We start from the raw sequence: 25,506 nt of genomic DNA on the forward strand, positions 1-25,506 counted from the left end.
CTATAGGTATCTGTGTGTAAAATCTTATTAGATTGTTAATACTGATCAATGTGTAGCAACATTTTACTGTTGTAGCTGGTTAAGATAGTTATTTTTAGCAACCTTATGTAAAGTAAGCTAATTAAATCCAGTTTCTTTTCAGAAGATAATTGTAGTGGGTTATGAGATTATTAAAAAAGAAAAACCAAAGTTATCCTACACATCTTCATTTTTGTGCATACACACCAAATATTGGACTTTTTTTTCTTTTTTTTTTAACCAAATTTGGCATTAAAAAAATAGTTTGAATAAAAATATCTGAGAAGTTTTGAGGAAACAGGCACAGCATAGGTAGTCATGATGAAAACAAAGTAGGCTTTAGAAGAGGCAACCCTTTCTTTCTGTATAAGACCTGCATAGTGTCAGAAGGTCCTTAAGGTTGAATTTGGTAATCTGACCTTGAATCTCGGTGGTTTGGGGGACAACTGAGGCAACAGCTCATTGCAACAGTCTGAGAAACGACTTACCAAATGCCAGCCTACAGTATGTATGGCTGATTGAACTTGGCTGCCAACACAAAAAGCCCTCTCTGTCGTCCACTTCGTAGCCTAGAAAACATGCAGCGGGAAGACGGGAAGCAGCTCTCCCCACCTAAAACACACTTATTGGAAACCCTACACACGAGCCAAACAAGTGGACTGAGATGTTTTTTTGTTTTTTTTATTCACGATAGCCCCCATTGCTCACTTAATAACAATAACTCGCGGCTGAAGGCGGCTCATAACTTTTTTTAAAAGTGCCAAATATGTCATCGAGTGCCACATCTATTATGACACGATGTCTACATATCAAGAAACCAGCTGCTGATACAGGAAAAAGTGGTGTCAAGGGTTACCAAAGGATGATTGTTTACATTGAGAATGGACGTTTTTCTAACTGATGTCTAGAAAACATGTCAAAGCACTGAAAAATATGCATTAATTAAAATTCCCTGATGTCTTCAAATGACTTGTTTTGTGTGACCAACAGTCCAAACCCAAAGAAAGCCCATTCGTAATGACTAACTATGAGAGTTTTAGGTTTATACATAACTATACAATGAATTTATTATCAAAAATTTGGATAAATTATCAGTTGGATGACTAACAGATTAATCAACTGCCTTTCTCAGCATTTAAACTGTCAAAATACCCTTTAAGTAAAGTGTACAGATGTACAGTGTGAGCAGAGACGAGCACAGCACACAGTGTTACGTAAAATGCGTTTTGTATTACAAGTCTTTCAAACTGACAGATGGATGGCAGAAGATTTGTCCAAAGGGATAATTACAATTACGGTAGGTCAAAACTGTCACATTTTAGAAAAAAAAAAAAAAAAAAAAAAAAAAAAAAAAAAAGATCTAGATAATACATACAGACATGGCTTGCCATTCACTGAACCAAAATCCCAGTAGGTAAAGTTATTTTGTTGTTCTTGTTGGACTATAGTGCCTCGAGAAACGGCCTGAATCTGATCCTGAAACAGCAGGTCTCGTACAAGCTGAGCTTCCTGACAGTAAAATAGAAAGAGGCCTTAACACCAAATGAAACCAGAGTGTACACTGAAAACCGCAAGAAAAGTTCTGATTGCCATCAAGACGCACTGCAGAGAAAGTAGGGCTCATCAGTTGGCACAGTCACAGGAGATTTCTTAGGAAGGCACTTGACATGGGGTCGTGGCGCTTCCCCATGCAGCGACAGCAATGCACTAAGGTCCTCGTTTGTGCACACTGAGGAGGGACACCGTCAGCTAAGTGCAAGCTCCATGATAAATCCACTTTCACCAGACCGGGGAGCGAGAGAGAGGGGGAAAAAAAGAAAAAAAGATATGTTGGCATGACACAACTCCACCACAGTCCACAGCTTCAAATACAGGATCTTAGTGGGTGGGTCTGCACCTCTTGGATCACACTTGACCGTTTGGAGGAATAAAACGATTGGATTTGCGTAACCTGTGCAAGGCTTGAGTGGTGATCGAAAAGTTTCTGAGAGATTTTAAATGCTTTCAGGTCTCCTCCTGCCAAAAAAAAAGGCCCCTGAAGGTGACCAATCCCATCTCTGCTAGGGGATTTGGCACGATAACCCCCAACCACCACCAGCCAATCTCCAAGACAAGAAGGACCCAGCCCAGAAGACATAACAGTACAACTCAAGAGGAAACACAAAAATAACCAGAAAACGCGTGTCTCTTAGGTTTCACAATAAGACATTCCCAATGAGGCACATTTCCAGAGAAGTGTCATATACAAAGCTATATATAAAAAAAAAAAAAAAAAAAAAAAAAAAAAAAAAAAAAAATCGCGAAACATTCAAGTACTTTGTCATGTAAACACTTTTCCAGACTATGATACATAATCGATTGTTGTCGTCGTCGTCGATTTGTGTTTGTGTGCAACAATAAGACAACAGTGTGAGGAGAGAGAACACTTTTGCAAGAAGCCTGCAGGACAATTTAAGAAGCTCAAACTCAGCCCGGATGCGCAGTTTGTTTGTTTGTTTGTTTGTTTAGAGCAGGACACATGAACAGCACTGGTCGCCACCACTGGGAACAGTTGAATAGTTCATCTGTCTGACTATTTCTGCAAACAGTTCGTCGACCGATCCTTTATTTTTGGCTGAAGTTTCCATGAACGGGCAGTTCCAGTCTTGGGCCAGCGCCTTCCCTTCCCCGGAAGACACCTCTCTCTCCCCCTCCAGGTCCACCTTGTTTCCCACCAGGATCATGGGCACCCTCTCGTACCTCTTCACCCGGATGATCTGGTCTCTCATCGGCTTGATGTCCTGGAAGCTCTGCTGGTTCACCAGGCTGTAGACCAGGATGAAGCCCTGCCCGTTCTTGATGTACAGATCTCGCATCGAGGCGAACTGCTCGGTCCCCGCCGTGTCCAGGATCTCCAGCACCGACGGGGACGAGTCCACCTCGATCTCTTTCCTGTAGAAATCCTCTATCGTGGGGTCGTACTTCTCGATGAAGGAGCCCGTGACGAACTGGACCGTCAGCGCGGATTTGCCGACTCCGCCCGACCCCAAAACAACCACTTTGTACTCCCTCATGGCTTGGGGGCGAAAAAAAAAAAAAAAAAAAAAAGGCAGACACCTCCTTTTTTTTTTTCCGCGACGAAGCCTCCTCTCTCCCACCCGCTGACCAGCCCCGATGTTTTCAAACCGAGCAGGCTGGGAAGACTGCCCTCTCGCTCGGACAGGAGTCAAATCCCACGCCGGCAAATCCTCCTCGCCTGCTCTGTAAGGGCCGCGGAGTGTAGATCCGAGGAGAAACACAGCTCCTGGACATTAGCGTGGTGAATTAAAGCTCATTTTGATCGCACTGTATTGTGCAACGGTGCTGGGAAGCGTGATCGCTTCTCTGTTTTTGCATGGCGTTTCCTGCCCACATCCTCAAGCGCGTCAAAAGCCGAAGCTCAGTTCCGTTTTCTTAAAGGAGCCGTCACCCGAAACCTCGGTGCCAGCGATCAGATGACCAGACAGATCCCGCGGTGCGAAGGGACGTCTGCACTGTATGACCTCTGCCCTCACACGCATATTCACGGTCAGTGCTCTCAACGAGACGCTCCTCAGCTGCCCACTGGGACGGTGTAATCACGACTATACACGAGGGCCTCCGCTAATGAGGCCTATAATCAATTTACATTCGTCTCACTTATCTGGAACACGTGATCAGTGCTTTAGAATAATGTGTTTGAGCAATTAACACGCAACTATACACACACACACACACACGCACGCATCAGATTAATCTGCTCTTCAGTGGCCATTATTTATTGTTCCTAAAGTGTTGTAATAATCTGATCACATGAGACATTACAGTAGGGCTGCAACTAACAGTTGTCATGATCAATAATGTTATAGATTACCTGTTTAGTATTTGATATATCAGAAAATGGTGATACAAATGTTAACCAGTGTTTCCCAAAGTTCAGCATAAAATGTCTTGTTTTGTCCCAACCATCAGTCCACAGCCAGAGGATATGCAGTCATCACATCACAGAGGACTAAAAAGAACCAGAAAATATTCATATTCAACACAAATAAACTTGCTCAGTAAGGATCCCTTAAATCAGGAATAGTACTCACATAAAGTGTACAGGAAGTAGTTTTACTGGGGAAACATGAACTTGTTTTGCTCTCTGCTGGACAAACTATGTAACAGAAACATGGTTTAATACCTCAAAAATGTATCAATAAGAACAAGATCCTCACACACATTCAGAAACAGCCTGAGCACAGCCAGATTAACCTGTGCGTAAAGATGTATGGTAGGCTCCCACTTACTGTCTATTTATGGGGCCCCAGATACGCTATCATCTTAAGCATGTTTTGATAGAGAACATCCTGTGTAGTAGAGATCTTAGCTGGATTTGAAAGGCTGGAAAATATATATATTTTTTAGAATAACTTGCTTCTTACTTTTGAAACTTTAAACTCTCTCACGCTCTCCGAGAAAAAACCAAATGATAAGACTCATGATGTTTCATAAACTCGCCTAAAGGGATACGGTGTCTGTCTGAGTTTATATGGGCTTCATTTTACAGCAGCATTATCAGTTCTGACCCAGATAATGCACACAATCAGACAGAAATTGCCCCGAGCACGATCAATGTAACCTTCTGCATCTGTCATATATATATATATATATATATATATATCACTCTCCACGGAGCTGCTCCAGAATTAATGTCTTGATGGCAGTCAACCCTCAAGGTGAAGACAGCTGTTCAAGTTCAGAAACAATATTGGCGACATTAATCTCGACCGCCCTCCTTCACACAATGATTGTGTCAAAATGTAAGGGGAATAAAACCCTGCATGTTAAAACAAATGAGGGAGATTTTCAAAACAACAAGGTAGTCGACGTTTGTGAACATCTGAACTTTTAAAGCATTCACTGAAATGTCCTACACGCAGAGGCAGTGACCACACAACTGTTGCATGAGCAAATCAAATATTGTTTTATTCAGATTTTTTTCATCCATACAGAAAGAGTCAATTATGGCAACAATAAAATGTGCATAAACAAATCTGAAGACAGAATAGTACATTATTGTGTGGCATCTGTTAGCAAATACATAATTGGTGGGTGCACTTACGAGTAAAAAGCAGTCAAAGCGTACATGTGCGCCCAGCAGGGAAGAGAGACCTTGGTTCCAGCCCGAAGACTGAACGTCTGGTTTGGAGAGAAAAATGGTGCTTTGGTTCTGTAGCAACTATACAAAGCAGCCTCGAGTCAGAAACATGTTGACGTTGACCGGCGACTGTTACATTCATTTCATAGACTAATATTTGCCAAATATGCATTTGGTGTGATGAGCCTTCACCTGCTGAGTGCACAGCTATGATAGCAGGAACAACTGCTCGTGAGTCAGTGTTGACTGGAATTATATGGCTATTAGAACTGGGGTGAATGAGTGCTAATATTTTATCATTCTTTAAATAACATGTTTGCTTGGAAAATGTTTTATCACACAAGAGTAAGATGACTTGTTTTTAAAGTATTATTATCTCCCCCACTGTGGATGTTATCTACTGTATCTATAATTTGAAAGAAAATAAACAAAATATTGTGTTTTGTGTAGTCTGAAGGCGTTATCTTTCCTTACATATCTACGCAGTTTCTTTTGTTTACATGTTTGTACTTTTACATGCAGTCAAATCAAACTATAATAGAATACAATTTTTTTTTTTGATAGATTAAATGTATCAACTGTACCATGGTAGCAGCAATACCGCATGACCAAGTCCAACAAATGATATATGGACATCACTGGATATGTCATCCTACGAGTGGGGTGGAGTTAGCGTGACACGGGGATATCTACTCCCCGACAACATTCCCTGGCGATATGAGCCACTTATAAAATAAGACAAAAAGCGCATAGCTTTCTCTGAATGCATTGGCCAAGAAACTAGTGCCCTTCTTTGCAAGCAATTTTTTAGCTGGTCTTCTAATTTAAGAATTTAAATTAATCTAACAAAATTCCTTATAATTATAGATCTTCTTTTTTTATTCAAAATAATATCTCAATATGATACACATTTTTTTCTCTGTTCATTTGACTATATACAGAAGTGCAAAAAGTCAACCTTCGTCCCTTAGGTTAGAACTCAATATCTGCAGCATTTCGGACTCCTCCTGAGAGGAAGCGCCTTTGCTTTCTCGCTCCTAATCTCACTCGCTACCAGACATCCAAACACCCGTCAATCTCTGCTCGTTTTGGCCTGACATTCAGGGCAAACTTAAGAAATATTCAAACAAAAGTACATATCTCTTTGAAATGGATACAGTAGAAAATAATTTGTACTCTAAAACATGGACAATCTATATTTCAATACAATATAGTATTTTCAAACATGATGTTGACATGTTACAAGGAAAATTTTTAAAGTTGGTTAAAAGTTTTACTCAGAGTTGCTGCAGTGGCAGCAAATTAATTGATCTCATTCCTTGTATCAAAAAAAGGTTTTCATCGACAAAATTAACTGACAATGTAACATCAACTGAAAACGACATCCAGCTATATGAACAAAGTGAATATTTAAAACTAACACATTATCATTTATATGGTTTGAAAAAGTTATGAATGTCATACTACCTCAACATCTACAACGGCTATATCAATGTTGTCAAGTAATATATAGTAAGGCAAAAAAAAAAAGAAAGGTCTAAAACTACATACCTCAAATAGATTCAAATCCTTAAGTAGTACATAACACATAAGTTCAATGAAATTTAAGAGAGTAATTGTTACTTTTACAGAGAGAGAGAACAAAAACAAAAACAAAAAAAGACCGTAAGCGGCGTGTGAAAGAACTAGAAAACATCATTGGTGTTCTTTACCTGCATGGTGATTGAAAGTACATTTGATTGGGCACGAGCCCATTAATTGTAATCTAAGGCTTTGTTAGGTACATTACAATCGGTAAAGACACACTACACACTTGTGTGAAAACATAAAAGGGAGGTGATCATAAAACAGACACATGAATGAAAGATGATAACCATGTTTCCTTAATTGTTTACGCCTCGTGAGAGATGTTTCTGTAACCCATGGTGAGAAAGATTGAGAGAAAAAACTGTGCTTTGGTTTCCGTCGTCAGACCAACAAGTGGATGAACACCTTCATGTTTTGCTTGAAATACAGGTTCATGACGTGTTGCATTTCCTCAAAAAGAAAATGAAGGCTCACTTTGGATGGGTTGTGAAATTAAAACAGGGCGACCAGACAAATTCAAGTGCACATGTGGTTTAAATGACCTAATAGACCTTTAGGGGGTCTGTTGTTTCAAATTCCCATAAAACACAGTGCTTATAGGAGACACAGTTTTCGAGCTGCTCCTCTTTAAAAGAGGGGAAACAAGGTAATACAATGTCAATTGAAGCTACACCCTCTACTTCACCAGGCTTTAGAGTCAAATGGACTTGATCAACAACATAATCCCAACAAACAAAAACAACGCTAGTCTACGATAAGAGGCATGACAAACTTTAGAAAAAAAAACCTCCATCTTTGATTTTAAACAAACAAAAACATAAAATACCAAACAAATCCGAGTGGAGAATCCCACTTCTAAAATTGATTAATTTGAAGAAAAAAAAAAAAAGTTTAAAAAAAACACTCACAAAGGAGATCCTGAAAACAAAACAATACAAAAGAAAGCCATACAAAACTTTTACCTTCGGTAAACAAATAACACTGCTGAGATAACACTCTGGTTTTAGCTGTATGGCCTTGATGGCACATGACAAGGTGAGAAAAGCTAGTCTGGCTGTGCTTTCAAGGTACACAGGTATGTTGGTTTACCCAGAACATTCATATGTCCAAGACCCTCATTTCAACATCTAGTTTCACTAGTAGCCGTAAAAACACAATACTGTACATGCCTAATTCTTTTGGCCAAAAAAATTCCTGTTAAAATTATTGTGCCTTTTAGATTTCGATTCAAATTCAAGGTGCGTGTTTGCAATTCACTTGTAAACTATGAAATATGGCTATCAATTTAAAAAAAAGAAAAAAGAAAAAAAGAAAGAAAACTGAACAAATTAAAACAAAAAAAAAAAGGAAAGAAAAATGTTGGTCTACTAACGTACCAGCACTTGATGTTGTCGTGTAACAACGCTCTTGACCTTCTGTGCATGCCGTAATGATAATAATTAGGAGAAACTGAGCGCTGTGATTTAATTTGACACAGAGGTTTGATGTGAATGTTTCCAACTGAGGGAGAGGCCCACTGACCCCGGCACCAAGATATCCTCTTCTCTCGGCTGGACGTTGAATTTGACAGCAAATTCTTCTCGATATTGATATGTGGGAAGATGGCACAGATCATGTGTTGTACCCTCGATGTTTTACGCGTGTGATGAGACCATTGTTGTGGACCGGCTAAGAGATGGCAGACGCTCCTCGTCCCATTGCTTGACATTCTGAAGGTTATGTACATAAAGGCTGAACTCTTTTGGCTTGGACGGTGCCAGCACACATTCATTTGATCTGGAAGAGATGACGGATTTCACTTGAGAAAAGCTGATGCTACAATTTTGGGACTGAAGGGAAATTTACAAATGGTGCTCTCTCTATGCGCTCATAAATCAAGGAAATCTTAAACCAGAGCTTACATGATTCACGCAAGATAAAAAAAAACAACAACAACAACAACAACAACAACTTGTAATGAATAGAAAGAATGTGAGGATTGAAATGGGAACTCACTGTTCTTGAGAGGAACTACATTTGAGTCAAGTACTTGTGACTACTCAGATGATCTGCAGATATTATTGGAATCTGGGGGTAGAAAACAGACAGAAATCAAATGAAGCATCCTGTGAAAGGAAAACACACAGAGCGGAAGGCTAAACAAAACACAGATCAACACATTTGAACCACATCCTCGCGCATTAAGATGAGTTCATTGCTGAAAAGGGGGCAAAAGTGACTAAGTCGAAAAAGCAAAAATTGATTCAGATGTGACATACATAAGACACACACTTCTGGGCAGCAGGGAGGGGGAAGAGGATTAAAAGGAAGGGAGAGATGAGGGGAGGCGGACGGGGAACTGGTCAGTAAGGTGGCTTCCCCCATGCAAATCTAAGTCCTCCATGTTGTTGACCTGCACACCTCAATAAAATGCAGAGAACTAGTCCAGAATGAGAAAGAGTAACGTGATGACTCATCCTAGCAGTTGACAAAGCTTTTCACTGGTAATATGAAATTGTAAAATGTAGGTAGCTGCTTTACAAAAGGCCTACAACAGAACTGAAATCAAAACTGGTTTGAGAACTTTTCTGACTTTAATAATGAGCATGTCCGGCTTTTAAACACAAGGAACACGGTAAAGCTTTGCTTTACGTGCTGGAAGCAGCAGCACAAAAAAAAAAAAAAAAAAGCCAAGCACCACATCTGCACAGATAGCAACTGTTGCACAAGCTGTGCAAATGGCTATAAAAGTGTAAAAACATAACTACCTCATACATACCAATTGCATGTATTCGTTGGTAGTCAACTTTGATAAGGAAGAGTCCTCAAAATGGGAAAGGACAAAAAAATCGAGGTTACAATGAGGACACACATTAAATGCAGTTACAGTATGTTGCTCCAGAAAGACAGATAGATAATCGAAGGAAAGTAGGAGTATTGTGGTTATATTTGAAATGGATATATGTGTTGCAAAACTTGTCACTGTATGGTATGTGTACACAAGGCTGCATGTTGGACTCTTGTGTAGGCCAACAAGAGGGAGTAGAGCCTTTTCACCAACCCACCCCTCAGTGTCAGACACAAGCATTACCAGGTTGTTCATCTGCTTTGAAAGACAGAAAGATGAGGGAGAGAGGGAGAAGGGGAGAGAGAGGGACAGCTAGAGAGAGAGAGAGAGAGAGAGAGAGAGAGAGACTGAGGTGGTAGAGGTTCAAACCTGATTGGTGGAGGCAGTTGCGAAGGGAACGCTTGTGGCAGATGAGGTGGCTGCAGTGGCTGGACTACCACCGTGCATCATGGGAACTTTTTTGGAGGGAAAATTACGTAAGCAAAAATACACAGAGGAGCAGTGTAGCCACATACACACCAGGCAGACATGGAGGAGGTGGAGAAGGTGAGAGAAGGAGTCGAAGAGGGTTTCAATTTAACCAGTTCCCCTCCCTCCCTCTGCCAACGCTGATAACAATCGTGTGTTTTAAGAACTTGACGCGATGCAGTGGAGCGCTAACTTTAAGAAGTTCTACAGAAAATAACATTAAAAAGTGCTCTCGTGGCGGTCTTAAAAATAGAGTATTTATGGCAGAGGACAGAAGGGAGAATATTATAATTGAATTGAACTCCCTCAGGTTTTTTTTTTTTTAATGTTTAAAAATGGTTTTAATAGGTGTCAGGTTAGACCAGCCAAAAGCCAAGTTTAGAACCAGCGTGAGAACGAGAGCGGCCAAGCAATATACGATAGATGTACACAGAGAAACGAACAAAATACAGGTCAGTTTAACTGGTACTAGGAACAATAACAGTAGTCATACAGGTCATAAACAACATTTAAATTACACAATATTTGTCTCTCCTTATGTGGACTGTTACGTCTCAAACCACAAGAGCTGAAAGTGATTCTCACGTCACCAAAATTACAAATTAGCGACAAATACAACAGTATATTTCAGTGGATAGTTTGATTTGGAGGACCTGCGACTCACAGACATGAGGTTACAAATAACTGAAGAAGGAAAGCTGGAACCTACCAACGCTGGCTGCAGGTGTCATGCACAATATTGAGCCTGCCCATCATGCAGTGCAACAGGAAGTGGATTGGATAGGGAAGAGAAATCAAAACAGCCCATCACAAGGGTCGTTAGAGTGAAGGGAGAGATAACGTGGGGGAAAAAAAAGGTTAATATCTCTTGGACACAGACATCAGTGATTGGGGAAAAAAAGGCGAAGTGGTGAACTGATCACAAGGCAGTCTGTTAATCAAATGAGAGTTCCGAGTCTAATCTTTGGTCTGAAGAGTCGCGAATGTACTACTCCAAGAGTGACAGCAGGGTTAAGACTGGTGACTATCAAGCAGTCTAAACTTTGTATACACACACACACACACACACACACACACACACACACACGAGTGAGAGGAACAGCAGATGTATGCGGAAGCCAGACTCTTCAGCCTGCTGTTTGTTACCACGGTGTAAGATACCATTAACCAAACCCATCCAGCCCCAGCCAAAGCCCCAGTGATGGTGTCTCGTCGAAATATGAGCGATCGCACCGTAATAAGTGTACAAGATCTATCTCTTTCTGTTCCTGGCGCTCCCTCGGCCTGCATTTACTGAGGTGCCGGCAGCTATGAGGAGTTATATTGAGGTAATCAGTTGGCAGGCAGATATTTCTAACCCATTCTTAACACCTGGTGGCCATGCAATGCCATACAAAGCAGAAAGCACAATTTTCTGGAATATTATTAGCTTATAAACTACAATGGAAAAAAAAAACACACAAGAATCCTTGCTGCTTTTACAATAAAATCTAGAGTTATTATTTGCCTAGCTTTGTCTGAAGACATTTAAATTATTATTATTATTATTATTTTTAATAAACAGTCCACAACCGAACTGCTCTGTACTGCAATTTAACACTCTGGCCAACCCCCAGCCAAGCAGGAGCTAGGTTAGACTGATCCAGGCATCCACTGGGTGGTTAGAGCACTTGTGGTGGTTGCTTTGGGAGCCATACCTGATGGGAGGAAAGCAGCCTGCTGCTGAAACTGCATGCTGGCCAGGGCCTGTTGGTACTGGAGCATGCTCGTGTTGAACACGGCAGAGGCCCCGTTGGCCTTCTCCAGGGCTGCCCGCTTTGGCAGGGGAGCCATGACACTAGGGGCCATGCCCTGCCCATCCAGATGGAGGGAGGTCAGTGAGATAGGAAATAAGAGGCAGAGGTAGCAAGAGACAGACAGAGAGACAGAGAGAGAGAGAGAGAGAGAGGTGTGTGGAACAGAGAGAGAGAGAGAGAGAGAGAAAGAGAGAGAGAGAGAGAGAGAGAGAGAGAGGGTGTTGGAAAGAGGCAAAAAAAAACGGGAAAGAAAACAAAAAAAGGTACATACGTTAAAGGACATTAGAGGAACAGAGTCACAACATCCTTTTGTGTACAATAATAACAATATCATCATATCATCAGTAGCAAGCAAGCAGCAGTCTGACACAAGTACTACACAAGCAGGAGCATGGTGCCTACTGGAGCTACTCGCTATCAAGCATTCATATATTAATTATATCAGATTATTAACTTTGTATTCTTACAGCTGTCTAAATGCAACATAAGCAAGCATTAACTATTCAAATAATAAGGCTGCTAACAAGAGGTGGAACAGGTAGGAAGCACAGAGAAAGGGAGGCTGCACTGCTAGCTCCATGATAAACTGTGTAAGCCATGTTTAAGTGATGGTTCACTCTCAGACAAATGTCAAAAATGGTCTAAGGCCAAGGTACATGCGTCCGAAACAAATTGTGGATATTGACACCAGAAACACTCAGTCAGAGGATTTTTTTTTTAATTTTTTTTTTTTATCTTGGCATGAGGCCATTCTTGAGGTCTGAATATCTGTGACAAGATTTGATGATGGAGTGAACTATCATTTGAACTGTAATACTCTTGTCATGGTGGGATCCCTCCTGTATGGTTTTAAAGACTTTTCCTCTTAGCCCCACCCTTATCCATCTGACATGCACTAACAACACAGACATGCATTTGATTGAGCTGCTCCACAACACTGACCACTGACTTAAGACATAAAGACTGAAGCCATGCCACCATTATAGAAGCTCTACTTCCCTAGCCCTCACTGACTTTGGTTAATTAGGCTACAGGTGATGAACTGATTGTGGCTCCTTATCACAAATTCCACACTTGAATTTGTGCTTGAGGTCATTTTCGCGTTAGGAAATTCGTTTTGGCGTCGGATGCGACTGAAAACCCCTGGAAGCCACAATTATTTTATCACGGGTAATAATGACAGATCAACAGGAGGAAAAAACACACATTGCACTGAGACAACGACAACAAAAATAGCTAGGTATCTTTGGTTAAAACACTGCTCTACAACAAAGCCACATGCCAAGCTAAAAGGTGAAAGGTCATAGTACCAGGTCAAAGGTTGCGTCGAGGGGTCGCTTCAGTGATTTGACAGCCGACTGAGTCTTAATTAGCAGGCAGCGAGCACATGATGGCAATGGGCCAATGGGGTTCAAGCGCATTAACATAAACCAGCAAGCAGAGGTGCATCATGGGGGCAGCAGTGCAGTTTGGGTATAGGTGAGAAAAAACAAAAACAAATAAAAAAACAAATCATTGGAATGCAATATACAAGGGGATAACAGGACTAAGGCATGCACAGTGTGGACACTAGCTCTACTGCTCAACAGTTAAATGATCATCAATACTACGCGATAACTACCAATCTACATTAGTTATTGTCAGACAAAGATGGATGGATATAGCCATGAGAAAATTATTCAACCATTACTTTTAAGTGAGTCTCAGTATTTGGACAGAAACTTATATGGAAGCACAATTCACAGGTTTCCTTTTCACTGTGCACATCATAGTCGGGTTTACATTACAATGATTCACCCAAAGCTCTGTTTCACTACGTCAATAAGAGCATGTAGAAAACACTTTGATCAACAGACAAGTGTGGCTGTACAATCATTCGCAGGTGCTGTTACTGTAGGACAGGACTGAAAGCACAATGAACCCTTTTAAAATATTGTCAAGAGGAAGAGAAGTTATATAGATAGGAAGCAAAGAAACAATGGAGTCACAAATAAAGGCCAGGCCATCAGAGAGAGAAAAAGAGAGGAACTGGACTCTCTGTTTGTGGTCTGAGATGAGATGAACAAGGAACGACACAATCATTTTGTCACATTGGGACGATAAAGGCTCAACGTGAGCACAATGAGGGTAATAATGTGCTATTGTTCGATCCTTCTTCTTATCATCCAGTACTGAGCAGATTTTACCCAAACCAACATGCAGACCTTTAAAGTTTGACCTGGCAAAAGCGGAACTGAAAATGCAACATAATACCAAACAGGAAGGTAAGACAAGTTCAAACATGAATGTGGGCATGAGACACCTGGACAGTTTAATTCATAGCAGGGAGCACTATTGTGAATTTAAAACTGGCTAAAAATGGGTCCTCAGCCTGTAGTGTGGTTGTGAGTGAGTGTGACTGCTCTTGCACAGACTGCTCACCATGGCCGCGGCGGCTGTGGCCTGGTTCACCTGGTGCTGGGTAGCCTTAATTTTAGCCTGCAGATGGGCTGGCGGGTGGAAGTACTTGCACTTTTCCCGGGAGCACCGACCCTTGATGTAGTCCATGCAAACGGTGACGGTGTTGTCATTGGTGTCGATCATGGTGCTGTCTGCTGGGTGGGCGAAGCGACAGTCGCCCTCCCCCCGAGAGCAGTTGCCCCTCTGATACTCCCGACACACCTAGAAACAGATGAGAGACCAGCGTTCATCTCCAAATTCACCACAGCGCATGACAAATATATGAAACACTTGCTACTGTGTGTGCCTTTGTGTCTCGCATATTAATATCAAATATGACTCGTCACACTTTTATTTTGTTGTTATGATGGAAGTGTGTTGACCAAAAATCCATGAAACTGAAAAATGCATGAGACGTGCAGCCTGATAAATCGATCAGTGATTTAAAAAGATCATATTCCGCTTTCGTTGCATCGCATTTCAGCTTCCGCTAAGCCTTCCTCTTTCACATCAAACACAGAATCTATACACATACAACATGTACATGCATGCAGTGTATACTTTCTATGTAACTACAACAGTTTCTGTACTGCACCCATAAGGGTCCAGGCATTGCTGAACTGTTTGCACTTGACCACAGTAAACATAAAATCGTTCTCTATAAAAACAACTGCGCTGTGTTGCAGTGAGCCTCACACAATTTTAAGTCTATATGGGAGACACCAGAGGGCAGCACCTTCTTTTAAATTTGAGATATCGTGGGTATTGCTTTTCTGCTATCCACTCTGCTTTACTCTTCTGATTGTGTCAGCAGTGTATGGCTGAACTCGATAAATGTGAAAACCATACACACAATAAAGGTAACAGTTATACTTCAGGTTTTACTTTTCCTTATGTGATTCAGAGGCGACCCACTCTACTGTGTTTTTTTTTATGATGTACCACACATTTCTCAGTGCTTTTTTTGAGTGGATAAATACAAACGATAATAAGATATTGCAGATATGTCCAGTGCAGCAACAGCAAGGTATCATTTTAATGGAGGTTTCTGTACCTGAGGCATTGGCTACAGTTCTCTGATTTTCTTGAGTTGAAGGAACATGTTCCTTTGCTGTTGTTGTACCATCACTAATGCTGTGGAAACCATTACTGCTCCCTCTACTCATTCAACAAGTTCAGACTCAATTCTCATGTTTGTCTCTTTTGTAAAGTGTACTGTATGAAAGCACAAACTGTACCGGAGCTAGATGAGGCACTTAAGTGAGATGGAGGTCATTAATTGTATCCAACTCCTAATTACAAAATGGGTCTTAATATCAGCTGCATGTCATAAACTGATAAAATATCAAAGGTTCAATTAACCTTTATTTTAATTTAATTTTAATTAGGTTTGACTTTGCCTAATTGCACTTGCTATAAATATTACAACTCAGTTTGAGAGATGGTTTAAGTCAGTTCAATAAGGGTGCTGTTATTCTTATGCTTGTTAAACTACTTGTTAACAACACTTATCTTGTTTACAAGCTTATTATCATGGTGGTTGCCTTCACTCTGACTAAGAACGAAACACATCATGAAGTAGAGTTTATTCGAGTTTTTTTTGGGAGGAGTGGGTCGAGTTTTTTTTTCTCCACGTAATACATTCTCACCCCAAAACAAAATGTAGATAAAAGCAGGGTGTTTCTGTCAGTCTGTCTGTTACCTCAAGTCTGTCTGTTCTCAGCAGTTTCTGGGCTGCAGCAGCAGCAGCGTTGGGGACTTGGTTGATGGCGGGGCTGGAGGCCATGAGGACAGGGGTGCTGGGCAGCATCTCCTGCGGCATCAGGCCTGGTGACAGAGGGCTTAAGTAGGGATTAAAGGCTGCAGCTGCGGCTGCTGCGCTGGCGTTGGTGGCCAAGCCTGGTGTCATCGAGAACATGGGCTGGAGCAGAACAGAATAAAGGAAGAGAAATGAAAGGACGGCGGACAAAATGTGAGTGCAGTTGTGGCGGGTTCATATATGTGCGCCCTCTCACCATCGGTGGTAGCTGTGTGCCAGGCATCATGGCATTGGCGAGCTGCATCTGCTGGGCCAGCATGGCCATATTCTTCTGCTGGATCAGATTGTTCCTGCCATTGATCTCTAGCTGGGTCTTTAGATGGGGAGGAGGGTGCAGGTACTTGCAGTTCTCCCTGGAGCAACGGCCCTGGGGGTTACACAGAGGAGACACCAGAGTCAGAAGGACAGAAACATTGTAGGTTAAGTTGCCTTCACGTTGGAAATACGGCATCTAGTGTATATGCAGAAGTATAATGCCGAAACAACGAGGGTAAAGTTCTGGTAGGAGTATATTGAATATAAACTTGATGAAGTAGACTGACACCCTGTTAAAATAATGGCAGGTTTGTAGTGCTTTGTAAGCTTTGCCAGCGGCATCGCTCTATGGATGGCAATGTTTGTCTGTCGTCAGTCTGACACTGTGGTACAAACTGAACTACCACAACACAACTATTACATGAGCTAGCACAAAATGTCTCTAACTATTGAACAGATTGCCATAACAATTTTCTGCAGACATTCATGTTTCCCTTAGGATGAATTATGGTGATCCTCTGGTTTCTCGAGCACCATCGTCCCACCACATTTTCAATTCGTCCAGTATTTTGATTTATGAAAAAATACCCGCAAAATGAATGACATTCCCATCAGTTTTAGTTGTACTTTATATTTACTGCTAATTAGCAAATGCTAGCGTGCTTATTTTCTGAAATAAGATGGTGAACATGGTAAACACTCTGTCTGCTAACGTTCGCATTTTAGCATCGTCCCTGTGGACATGTAAGCGTACTAATTTTAGCATTGAGCTCATAACTTTGAGCACGAAGAAATCGCAGTGTGCCTGCTTAATATGGAAGAAAAAAAAAAACACGTTTCTCAACTTTTATTACAGGCAACATTATACTGTAAAAAAAATGGTATCAATGCTGGAATGGATGGTGTCGTGCATTATATTCCTAGTGAAATCGTGTTTATTGCAGGCTCAGTGTCAGACACTCAAACACACATTAGGTCTGGGCTGAGTCTATCACTAATTGTTAACAGCGTGCTATTCCTGTCAGTCCCAGCTGGGACATGTGTGCATATGTGCACTAGCCCCAGGAGGTCATGACTGACACTGTGGTGCTTTTCTCCAGACATCCATCTTAGTTACATGTCTAGCTGACGCTAAAAATACTGTCCACTCATATGATCCGTCTATATTGTATCAGCAGTCATCCGGAGGTCACACTTCAAAGCCCCTGAATAATTATCGAAGACAGGGATCCCTTTCTGCTGCCTGTTTCCAGTATGCAATTAAACCTTCAGTTTAGAGAGGAGAAGTCCAAAAAGAAATCTGACAGGCACGCACAATCTTGTGCAACTACGAATGCACACACACATCAATGCATGCACATTGGGGTCACTGACATATAACAGGTGGCAGATACGTGACACACAAACGCACGCACACAAACACATCCATATTTTTAGGAAAGACGTGTATTTACTTTCAGCCCTGTGGCACAGCTGATCTGACTGTGGCAGCTAGTGCTTTCCCTCGCTGACAGAGTTGACCCCACTGGGATTCATCTCTACACTCTGTCATGACATCATTCCCTTCTTCCATCTCCTTTACTTTCACTGACACTGGAGCACCGGACAGGTGCGAAGGAAAGAGGGCGCAATAAGGACCTGGGAAGGGCACACTTTAACTGCAGGGGGCCTTTTAAAGATATTTTGTTTTGTAAACTTGTCTGAAGTTGCTATCTCAAGTTCTCATTGGACTTCCTTTTAAAATTATTACAGATTGTGTTTTAAATGGCTGGTTAACAGCGATCCCGAATGCATGGACTCCACGTCTCCTTCCCTCTCTATCACTGTTATCTTCTCTGCTGCCTAAAAAACAGAATAGAGCACCTGGATAAGGAGATTGTCAGCTATCTGTTTCCATATAAACTCTTTGGTGAAGAGCTAACTGATGGAAAATATTACTGTGTTTAGAGGTATCTGTTCGTCTTACTTTTAAATTCTACAGATTTACTGCATTTATTAGGAGATTTTTAAATTCTCAAGTTTTCAATAAGTGCCAAAGACACTAACAAAATATATGACAATGTATATAAAGTGAAGCACAAGACACAAACATTTTCATATAGTACAGTACACTTTACCCTTTTGCATTTAGACACACGCAGTAAGGTACCGCCATAAAAATGGCACGTCTGGATTAATAACCACACAGTGTAAGTGACACACCTTCAGCGAATCTAAGATAATGCACTAAATAAAATAGGTGTTCCTATAATTTTAAATCTATTGAAAAGGAAAATGCAGTGGTAATTCAAATGAAACATAACTTTCCGTGGTGAGGATTATACAGCAACCCTGTGTACGCAAGTTGAGCTGGCATTCAGAGAAATTCTAACACTACTGATAGTGATACTGAGGTGTGTGTGTGTGTGTGTGTGTGTGTGTGTGTGTGTGTGTGTGTGTGTGTGTGTGTGTGCATGTGTGTGTGTGTGTGCATGTGTGTGTGTGTGTGTGTGTGTGTGTGAGAGTTATGCGGGTGTATGTGCAAAAGGGGGTTGGTTGTAAAAGCATGAAAGATCATACAATGACCCCAACCATCAACTGCTGGATTCGCAGTATGTGTGTGTTAAGGTGGAAGCTAATGTTTGCTTTGAGCCGAATCATCCAAAGAAAATGCCCAGAATCAACACTGGAAGCCATTTTGAATAAAAAATAAGGGGAAATATCAGGAGCGAGAGTCACGGTGACTCTGTGGTGAGAGATCAGCTGCGTCAGGGAAATTTTAGAAGTTGCAGAAGAAGTGATTAGTGGGGGCCGTCACATGTTGAGAGAAGAGGAAGAAATGGAGTTGCAAACAGACGACAGGAAGATGTCGCCGCTCGCATCATGTTTGTGTCTGTTATTGTGACATCAGCGGCCTTGAGGAGCAGCTACAGATGGTGTCCACGGCAACAGAGCAAGCCAGACACTCCTGCTCGAACAACACAGTGATTCCTGGAATCTGCCTGATCGCTGTCAAATAGACAAACTCAGCCAAGAAAATACCAGATACAAATGGGCCTGCAGCCACAACTAGTTCAAGAGTAGAGGACATCTGCCTCACGTCCTCGCTTTTATATGACTGCTTTTAATGAAATCATGATAAAAAAAAAAAAAAGGAAATTCTCATTGCAGACGAATGACAGAGAGATAATTTTTAACATTTCTTTTTGCTGACCTGCTCTCTTGACTCACTGAGGGACTCCAAAACTCAACAGAGAATGATGTCATTAGTATTTACGCAAATAAAACATTAGACGTGCTATGGAGCCCCACTGGAAGCTTTAAATACATTTTTCAGGGTAGAGCGAGAAAATGCATGATAATGATGAGAATGTGATTGGTGAATAAAGTGATTTGTCACTGCTGTGTTTACGCCAGATATGAGGAAAACAATGAAGCAACCAGCTTCAGAGTGATTCAGCCACATCATTGGCCGTTTCCCCAGAGATGAGCGGAGAGCAGTTACATATTTGTCTTCATCATTCAAAATGTGTTTGAGGAATACATATACAAAGCCGTGTTTTTCAGAAGGCATATTATGACAATAAACCACAACTGTAAACATGTCCATATGTCATCTATCAAATATGACATGTCCAGGGTGCACCCTGCCCTTTGCCCAAAGTCAAGTGGGACAGGTTCCTGCTGTTTCACGCCCAAAACACACCTATGATTAATTAGTTAACCAAGTGCCACCACCTTAAAGCACTTTACTTTGCGCGCAGACTATCTGCCGTCAAGCTAGCAAAAATGAATTTGGACTCGCCCTAAATGCACGTGCCACGTGCTTCAGATCGTGCGCTTAGCTCGTTAAAATAGAGCCCATTATGCTGTCATTTTTTTTTGGCTGAGTGTTCGTTAACAAGCTCCTGCCACTCTACTGATCTTTCCCTGCCTTTTCCTTAAGTTCAGTCCAGGCCACGTTTTACATCAGTGGAAGGAGTTTGCTCTGGTGAGATCACATTTGCCAAACTGGGAACAATAATCCCGGTGGCTACCGGGCAGGCTGTTTGATGATAAGTTGTAATAACACGTCCCGCCCTGATCGCGCTCTCCTCTAACTCTCTGTCTCTCTCACCCGTAGACACGCACACACACCCTGTTTTTGTGACCGTGTGGGATTTAAACAAACAATGAACCAATGTGTAAAGAATGCTGGGTGGGGCTGCATCCCATCCTTTTGAGGAGAAGAAGAGGTGAAGCATGCGGCAAGACGTTTCGGTGCGCATGTGTGCGAGAGAGAAGGGAAGAGTGAAACGGCAGAAAGGTGAAGAAGATATGACTTCCCCGTCAGGGCTGCAGCATAAAATGGCTAAAAAAAAAGTAGTGTTTTCCGTCCTTTTTGACCCACCATGTCTCAATATTGTTTGTTTTTAAAAGGCTCCCTGGTTTAGTTTAGACTACATGTGTGATCTATTGCTACAATATCAACTATTCAGACCTCTTGGATGATATGTTACTCTTCAGAGAGTCAAAACTAAACATGGAGAAGCAGCATTCTGTTTGAATGCTCCACTGCTCCACTATATTTATATCCTGCATGTCACAATGCACCGTATATCATAAATCTTTTAAAATACACCAAAGTGACCTTCCTTCTTCCATGTGATGCTCCAGTATTGTGGCGTGATGTTATGGTGTTAGACTCAGTTGTGTTGAGTTGTGGTGTGAAGCTTCACTGTTCTCTGCCCTGCGTTCCAGTGACTTCTGTCTAAACATACACAGAGATGAAAGCCCTTTCTCCTCACACACGCTGTGAAAGAAGCTTTGTTCTGCTGGAGAGCAGTGGAGACTCAAAGGTCCGGGCCCAGTAGTTGATCTCTTTGTCTACTGTGCGTTCAAATGTGGCATGAAATATCAAATATATCAACTCAGTCAATGCACACGTGGTGCACGCATGTAAACTGGAATTTCCTGGCAGTCAGTAAAGCAGCATTGCAAATTACTGGAAACACTGCCAGAGAGAAATATATAGATGAGAAAGTGCCTTTTTCTCTTTGGTACGTTTTCAAGCATTAAGCTACTAAAAAGTAATCAGCAATTCACAATAAATGAAAGCCATTTAGAGTAGAATAGATTTGATCTCCTCTTTGTTTTTAGCCATTTAATTCATCATTAAATTAGCAGTAACAGTTCTGAAGAGAGTGAAGGAGACAAATCGAGATCTGGCCTCTTGCGTGATATCAGACCGTGAACACACACTCATGACTCTTGTGGTAATGTCCATACGCTGTGACTCAATGTACACAGTGATCCGTGTTGTGCAGCCCAGTGGTCAGGGAGCTGATGTGACCGGTGGGGCTTGCAGATAAATGGAGGAGGGAGGCAGTGTTAAGCTATGATAATAGTTACAATATGCCCCCAGTGACGCATTACCACCCTCACCAAACAACGGCAGAGTAAAAAGGATTACAGGCCGGGGAAGAACTACAACACGGACCACACAGAGCGCGATAAGGTTGGCCAGATAAAGGTTTGTGGGAAATATTGGGGAGGAACACTTCAGATAACTTTCAAGGTTTTGGGATATAACAGCGTCCAAATGTAAACACGTTTATGTATTAGTCCCAGTAGCAGCCGTATAAACCTAACTCTTCATTTAGACAGAAACAGACTGATACGCACGCACGCACGCACGCACGCACACGCACACACACACACACACACACACACACACACGAGCAATGAGTTATTCACACTTGAGAGGGTGTTGGTTCTCAGAAATGCCTCAGGTCAGATGTCACGTACACAGGAGCCCTGAGTCCAAATTTAGATATCTATGTCTTTTCCCTGACATGCCCGTCCCCCTCACCCCCTATCTCTTTTTACACAAACATACCTTCATGTGACTTCACACCAGTTCTTCTCTACAGCCCCTGTACAGCTCAGTGCTGCCTCTCCCCCTGCGAGGGCTAACTAGGTTTAGTTTCTTACTTTTCATTATCAGTAATAACAGCGCAATCACACAGGTATTGATATGAGCAGCAGCACTTTATGAAAACCATCCAGAACTCGCAGTCGGAGTACGAGAGGCAGCCTGGGAACGTTCATTTAATCATATCTGAGCTGCACATTCCGGGGGGAGTGTGAGGAAGAAGAGTCATTGAGCAAAAATCATAAAGTCCAGGCAGCAGCGAGGTGTCAATAATGACACTGTTGTTACTGAAATGCCTGAGGTGTACGCTTTATTTTAATATCTGTAGGCCTTACGGGTTGACGATCATTTATTTGAAACAAAACTTGAAAGTTGAGTAATCTATTGACCTTTAGAAATATCCATTCTGTATGTAGACTGCATTAAAAAAAGAATTACAAATTTGTGCTTTATGATATGCTTTACACCACAATAAAGGTCTATAGACAGATACGACAAAGCTGGAAAGAAGGGGAAAATGATCCTATAATATCAAGGTCACAGAAAGTTGCACAGAAAGAAAAAAAGATCTTTGAGTAGGAAAAGGTAAGTGCCTTCCCCATATTTCTGTCTTCTCGCCTCTTTTAAGCAGACTGTTGTCGTTTCTGCCGCTTCAGAATGGCAGCTTTGTGATGCATCTTGGAACTTCAAAAGGTGGGGGAAAAAAAGTTTAGAAGCGCATCACTACTCCTCTGCTCTTTTTTTTTTTTTTTTTTTATACTTTTCTTTGATCCCAGCTTTCTGTTCTGCCTCTCTATCCCTCATCACTACCACCTCCATCTGCACAAGGCTCATTGCCTCCTCAGTTCTGTGGCATCTGGGTTATAGAAAGACGCAGAAAAACTCCATCAGTAGCTGATTAATAACCACAAGGCGGATGATTAATTTAGTTTGCAGCCCTAACAGATTGAATCTGGTATGTATTATGCTAATCTGATCTCACAGACTGTAATCCTATCCACAGTCCTAATCCCACTGTCAACTGGCCTAATCCTGTTTCTGCGTGCGATTATCTCCGTCGGGCTTGGCACCAGCACAAGCAGGATGCTTCAGTCTTCCTTCTCTCTTACAGCATTTTAAGAAGTGGGTTACTCTCATATTCCTTCCTTTATATATTTTCTTTCAAATTCTAGTCTATTCTATTAGAGCAATTGCATGTTTCTACTAGTTACATCATGTAGCCACTAACTTCCAAACAATCAATATCAAATCAGTTCAAAAGACCAAAATCTTTAACCAGACATATTATAATTAAACTAAAAAAAAATTTTTTTTTTTACTTCTCCTTACGTAAATTATATGTTTTCTGAAGTACTAAAAGCAATGCTATTGCTGCTGATATTAAAGATATATAGAACAATACTTAAAATTGGTTTATTTATTTGATAGACTTAGAGGCAGTTAGGGACAATGCATGGTGCAATAGAGCACAAGATCCAGAAATATGTGAGTATCAGACAAAACTAATCATGGCACAAATTGGACTTGAGGTTGTGGAACTGTTGCAGGTCCAAAAAGAAGAACACATGATGGATCCTGACTGGCCGAAATGGAGACAACATCATTTCTGAGGAGGCTGATGGTGTGTTTACTGCTGACATGTTTCACATTCCACAGCCCGAGCACAATATCACAAAACAGATTTTATCTGGATGTTATATTACAATTAGGATTCCCATTTTCCATTTGAACAACAAGCAATGAGAAGAATGGGCACTGAATTAGAGACAAGGAGAAAGTAATTAAGACCAATGCCATATGTCTGACAGGCCCAGACACTGATTCTGAGACGGAATGCACTTAAAGAAAAACAAGACAGCACAGAGAGAGCAACTGACTCAGATACAAATCGAGATTTTTTATTTTTTTTCCCTTTTTGCCTCACATTCTCCACCAGCAGGCATGTCATCATCTCATCGTTTGCATTCTGGCATCAACATTTTGGCAACAACACACAGAAAAAAGGGGCGGGGCAAACCTCACTGAAGGACCTAACAGCTGGCGAGAGCTGGCCAAGTGAAAAGGTGATAAGAGAGTTGAGTCTAAATGAGTAGTTGTGCCCTCGAGGTCCTCTCTCACCTGCCTAATGGAAGGATAATGGCTGAGTTGACTGACTGGGTACCTGACTGTTCACATGTGAGGTGAGCAGTAATAACAAAGCCTTTTAGACAGAGAGAGAACCAGAAAGTCAGAGAAAAGTCAAATCAGTTATGAGGCTTTTAATTCCACTTTAAGATATAATCCTTCTTAAACTTTATGAAATCAAACTAGATTCTTGGTACTATTTATGGTCTGCATTTTCTGCAACAGGTATAAAATACATTCTCATTAAGTATTTCTTTATATGGCACCTTTTAATAATATCGTCAGCCCTTCATTCTCTTACTGGATTGAAATTGCCTACTAAAGCAAAAAAGGTTTCACTAAAAAACAATGGATGCATGTAATTCAGGAAACGTTTTTAGCTCGCCGTGGTTACCAACTGTGAATGTTCATCAAAAATGAGGAATGAATCAACAAGTGTTTGCTGTAGTATTGAACTGCACATACCATGATAATTTGAACTAAAATCTTATGAATTATAACATGAAGTTTGGAAAAATAGTCTTATTCCACACTGTCTGACAGTATCATATCTATTCTGTGATAGCTTGTTCCAGCTTTTTATTAAAGCTAGAATATATGACGTTTACACTGAGTGAGAAATTCGATCTAAAGGCTATGTTGTTTTTTTTAAAATTTTTAAAGCAGCACTATTTAATCAAATAGAAATGCATGTATTGTATCCTATGTTTTGTATCCTTTACAGGACTTTATTTTCCTAAATGTGGCATTATTAATTATTAATGGCGGACCGCAACCTGAATTTGAACAATGTTTGACTGTATGCAAGTTAAAAGTGCGGAAGACAGAAATGTTTTCATGCAGCCTGTAATTCTTATCTTGAATTTCCAGTGTAAAAAGCACGGCATAAATTAGAGCCTATTGCTTTCTGTGTACACATAAAAATCTTTACACTTTATTGTATAAAATGTGTAATAAATATCAATATTTGATCTGATGAAGCGTCTTTAATAACTGCACGTAAATCCCTCAATGCAAACCAAATGGCATCACCTGTTAGAAATGTAAAGTTGTATGACTATATGTGGATGCACGTTGTACGAGTCTTAGATCATTTAACACTGCAATCCTGCATTTGATCCGTCAGTATTTTCTAATTGG

The 25,506-nt window shown here is 41.1% G+C and overlaps 2 protein-coding genes across 12 annotated transcripts in view; both read right to left on the reverse strand.

Annotated features, from left to right (window-relative positions):
* Positions 1–1,228: 1,228 nt before the first annotated feature.
* On the reverse strand, positions 1,229–3,540 carry LOC138202898 (ras-related protein Rap-2b-like). Its single transcript, XM_069157248.1, has one exon. It carries the CDS (start codon positions 3,069–3,071, stop codon positions 2,523–2,525), a length of 549 nt encoding a protein of 182 aa, XP_069013349.1. The 5' UTR covers positions 3,072–3,540; the 3' UTR covers positions 1,229–2,522.
* Positions 3,541–4,960: 1,420 nt separating this feature from the next.
* The window catches only part of mbnl1 (muscleblind-like splicing regulator 1), a 51,858-nt gene continuing 31,312 nt past the window's right edge, over positions 4,961–25,506 (reverse strand). For 5 of the 11 annotated variants that reach the window (XM_069157237.1, XM_069157241.1, XM_069157238.1 and 2 more), the window contains 10 exons: positions 16,291–16,461; positions 15,978–16,196; positions 14,258–14,497; positions 13,147–13,200; positions 11,738–11,891; positions 10,750–10,785; positions 9,942–10,027; positions 9,504–9,548; positions 8,741–8,812; positions 4,961–8,521 (listed from right to left, as the gene is read on the reverse strand). In XM_069157237.1, coding sequence (XP_069013338.1) covers positions 8,756–8,812; positions 9,504–9,548; positions 9,942–10,027; positions 10,750–10,785; positions 11,738–11,891; positions 13,147–13,200; positions 14,258–14,497; positions 15,978–16,196; positions 16,291–16,461 — 1,062 coding nt within the window. In that variant the 3' untranslated portion in view covers positions 4,961–8,521; positions 8,741–8,755. Of the gene's footprint in view, positions 8,522–8,740; positions 8,813–9,492; positions 9,549–9,941; positions 10,028–10,749; positions 10,786–11,737; positions 11,892–13,146; positions 13,201–14,257; positions 14,498–15,977; positions 16,197–16,290; positions 16,462–25,506 lie in introns of all 11 variants that reach the window. The other 6 variants (XR_011178680.1, XR_011178679.1, XM_069157242.1 and 3 more) reach the window with 6 other exon arrangements.

This window comes from Embiotoca jacksoni, unplaced genomic scaffold (assembly GCF_022577435.1).
Source record: "Embiotoca jacksoni isolate LCO1_2020_lvr unplaced genomic scaffold, fEmbJac1.0.p SCAF_22, whole genome shotgun sequence".
Taxonomy (NCBI): domain Eukaryota; kingdom Metazoa; phylum Chordata; class Actinopteri; family Embiotocidae; genus Embiotoca; species Embiotoca jacksoni.

Bases quoted from the DNA above. Each gene is read 5' to 3' on its own strand.
- LOC138202898 (XM_069157248.1), bottom strand. From the start codon at position 3,071: ATGAGGGAGTACAAAGTGGTTGTTTTGGGGTCGGGCGGAGTCGGCAAA.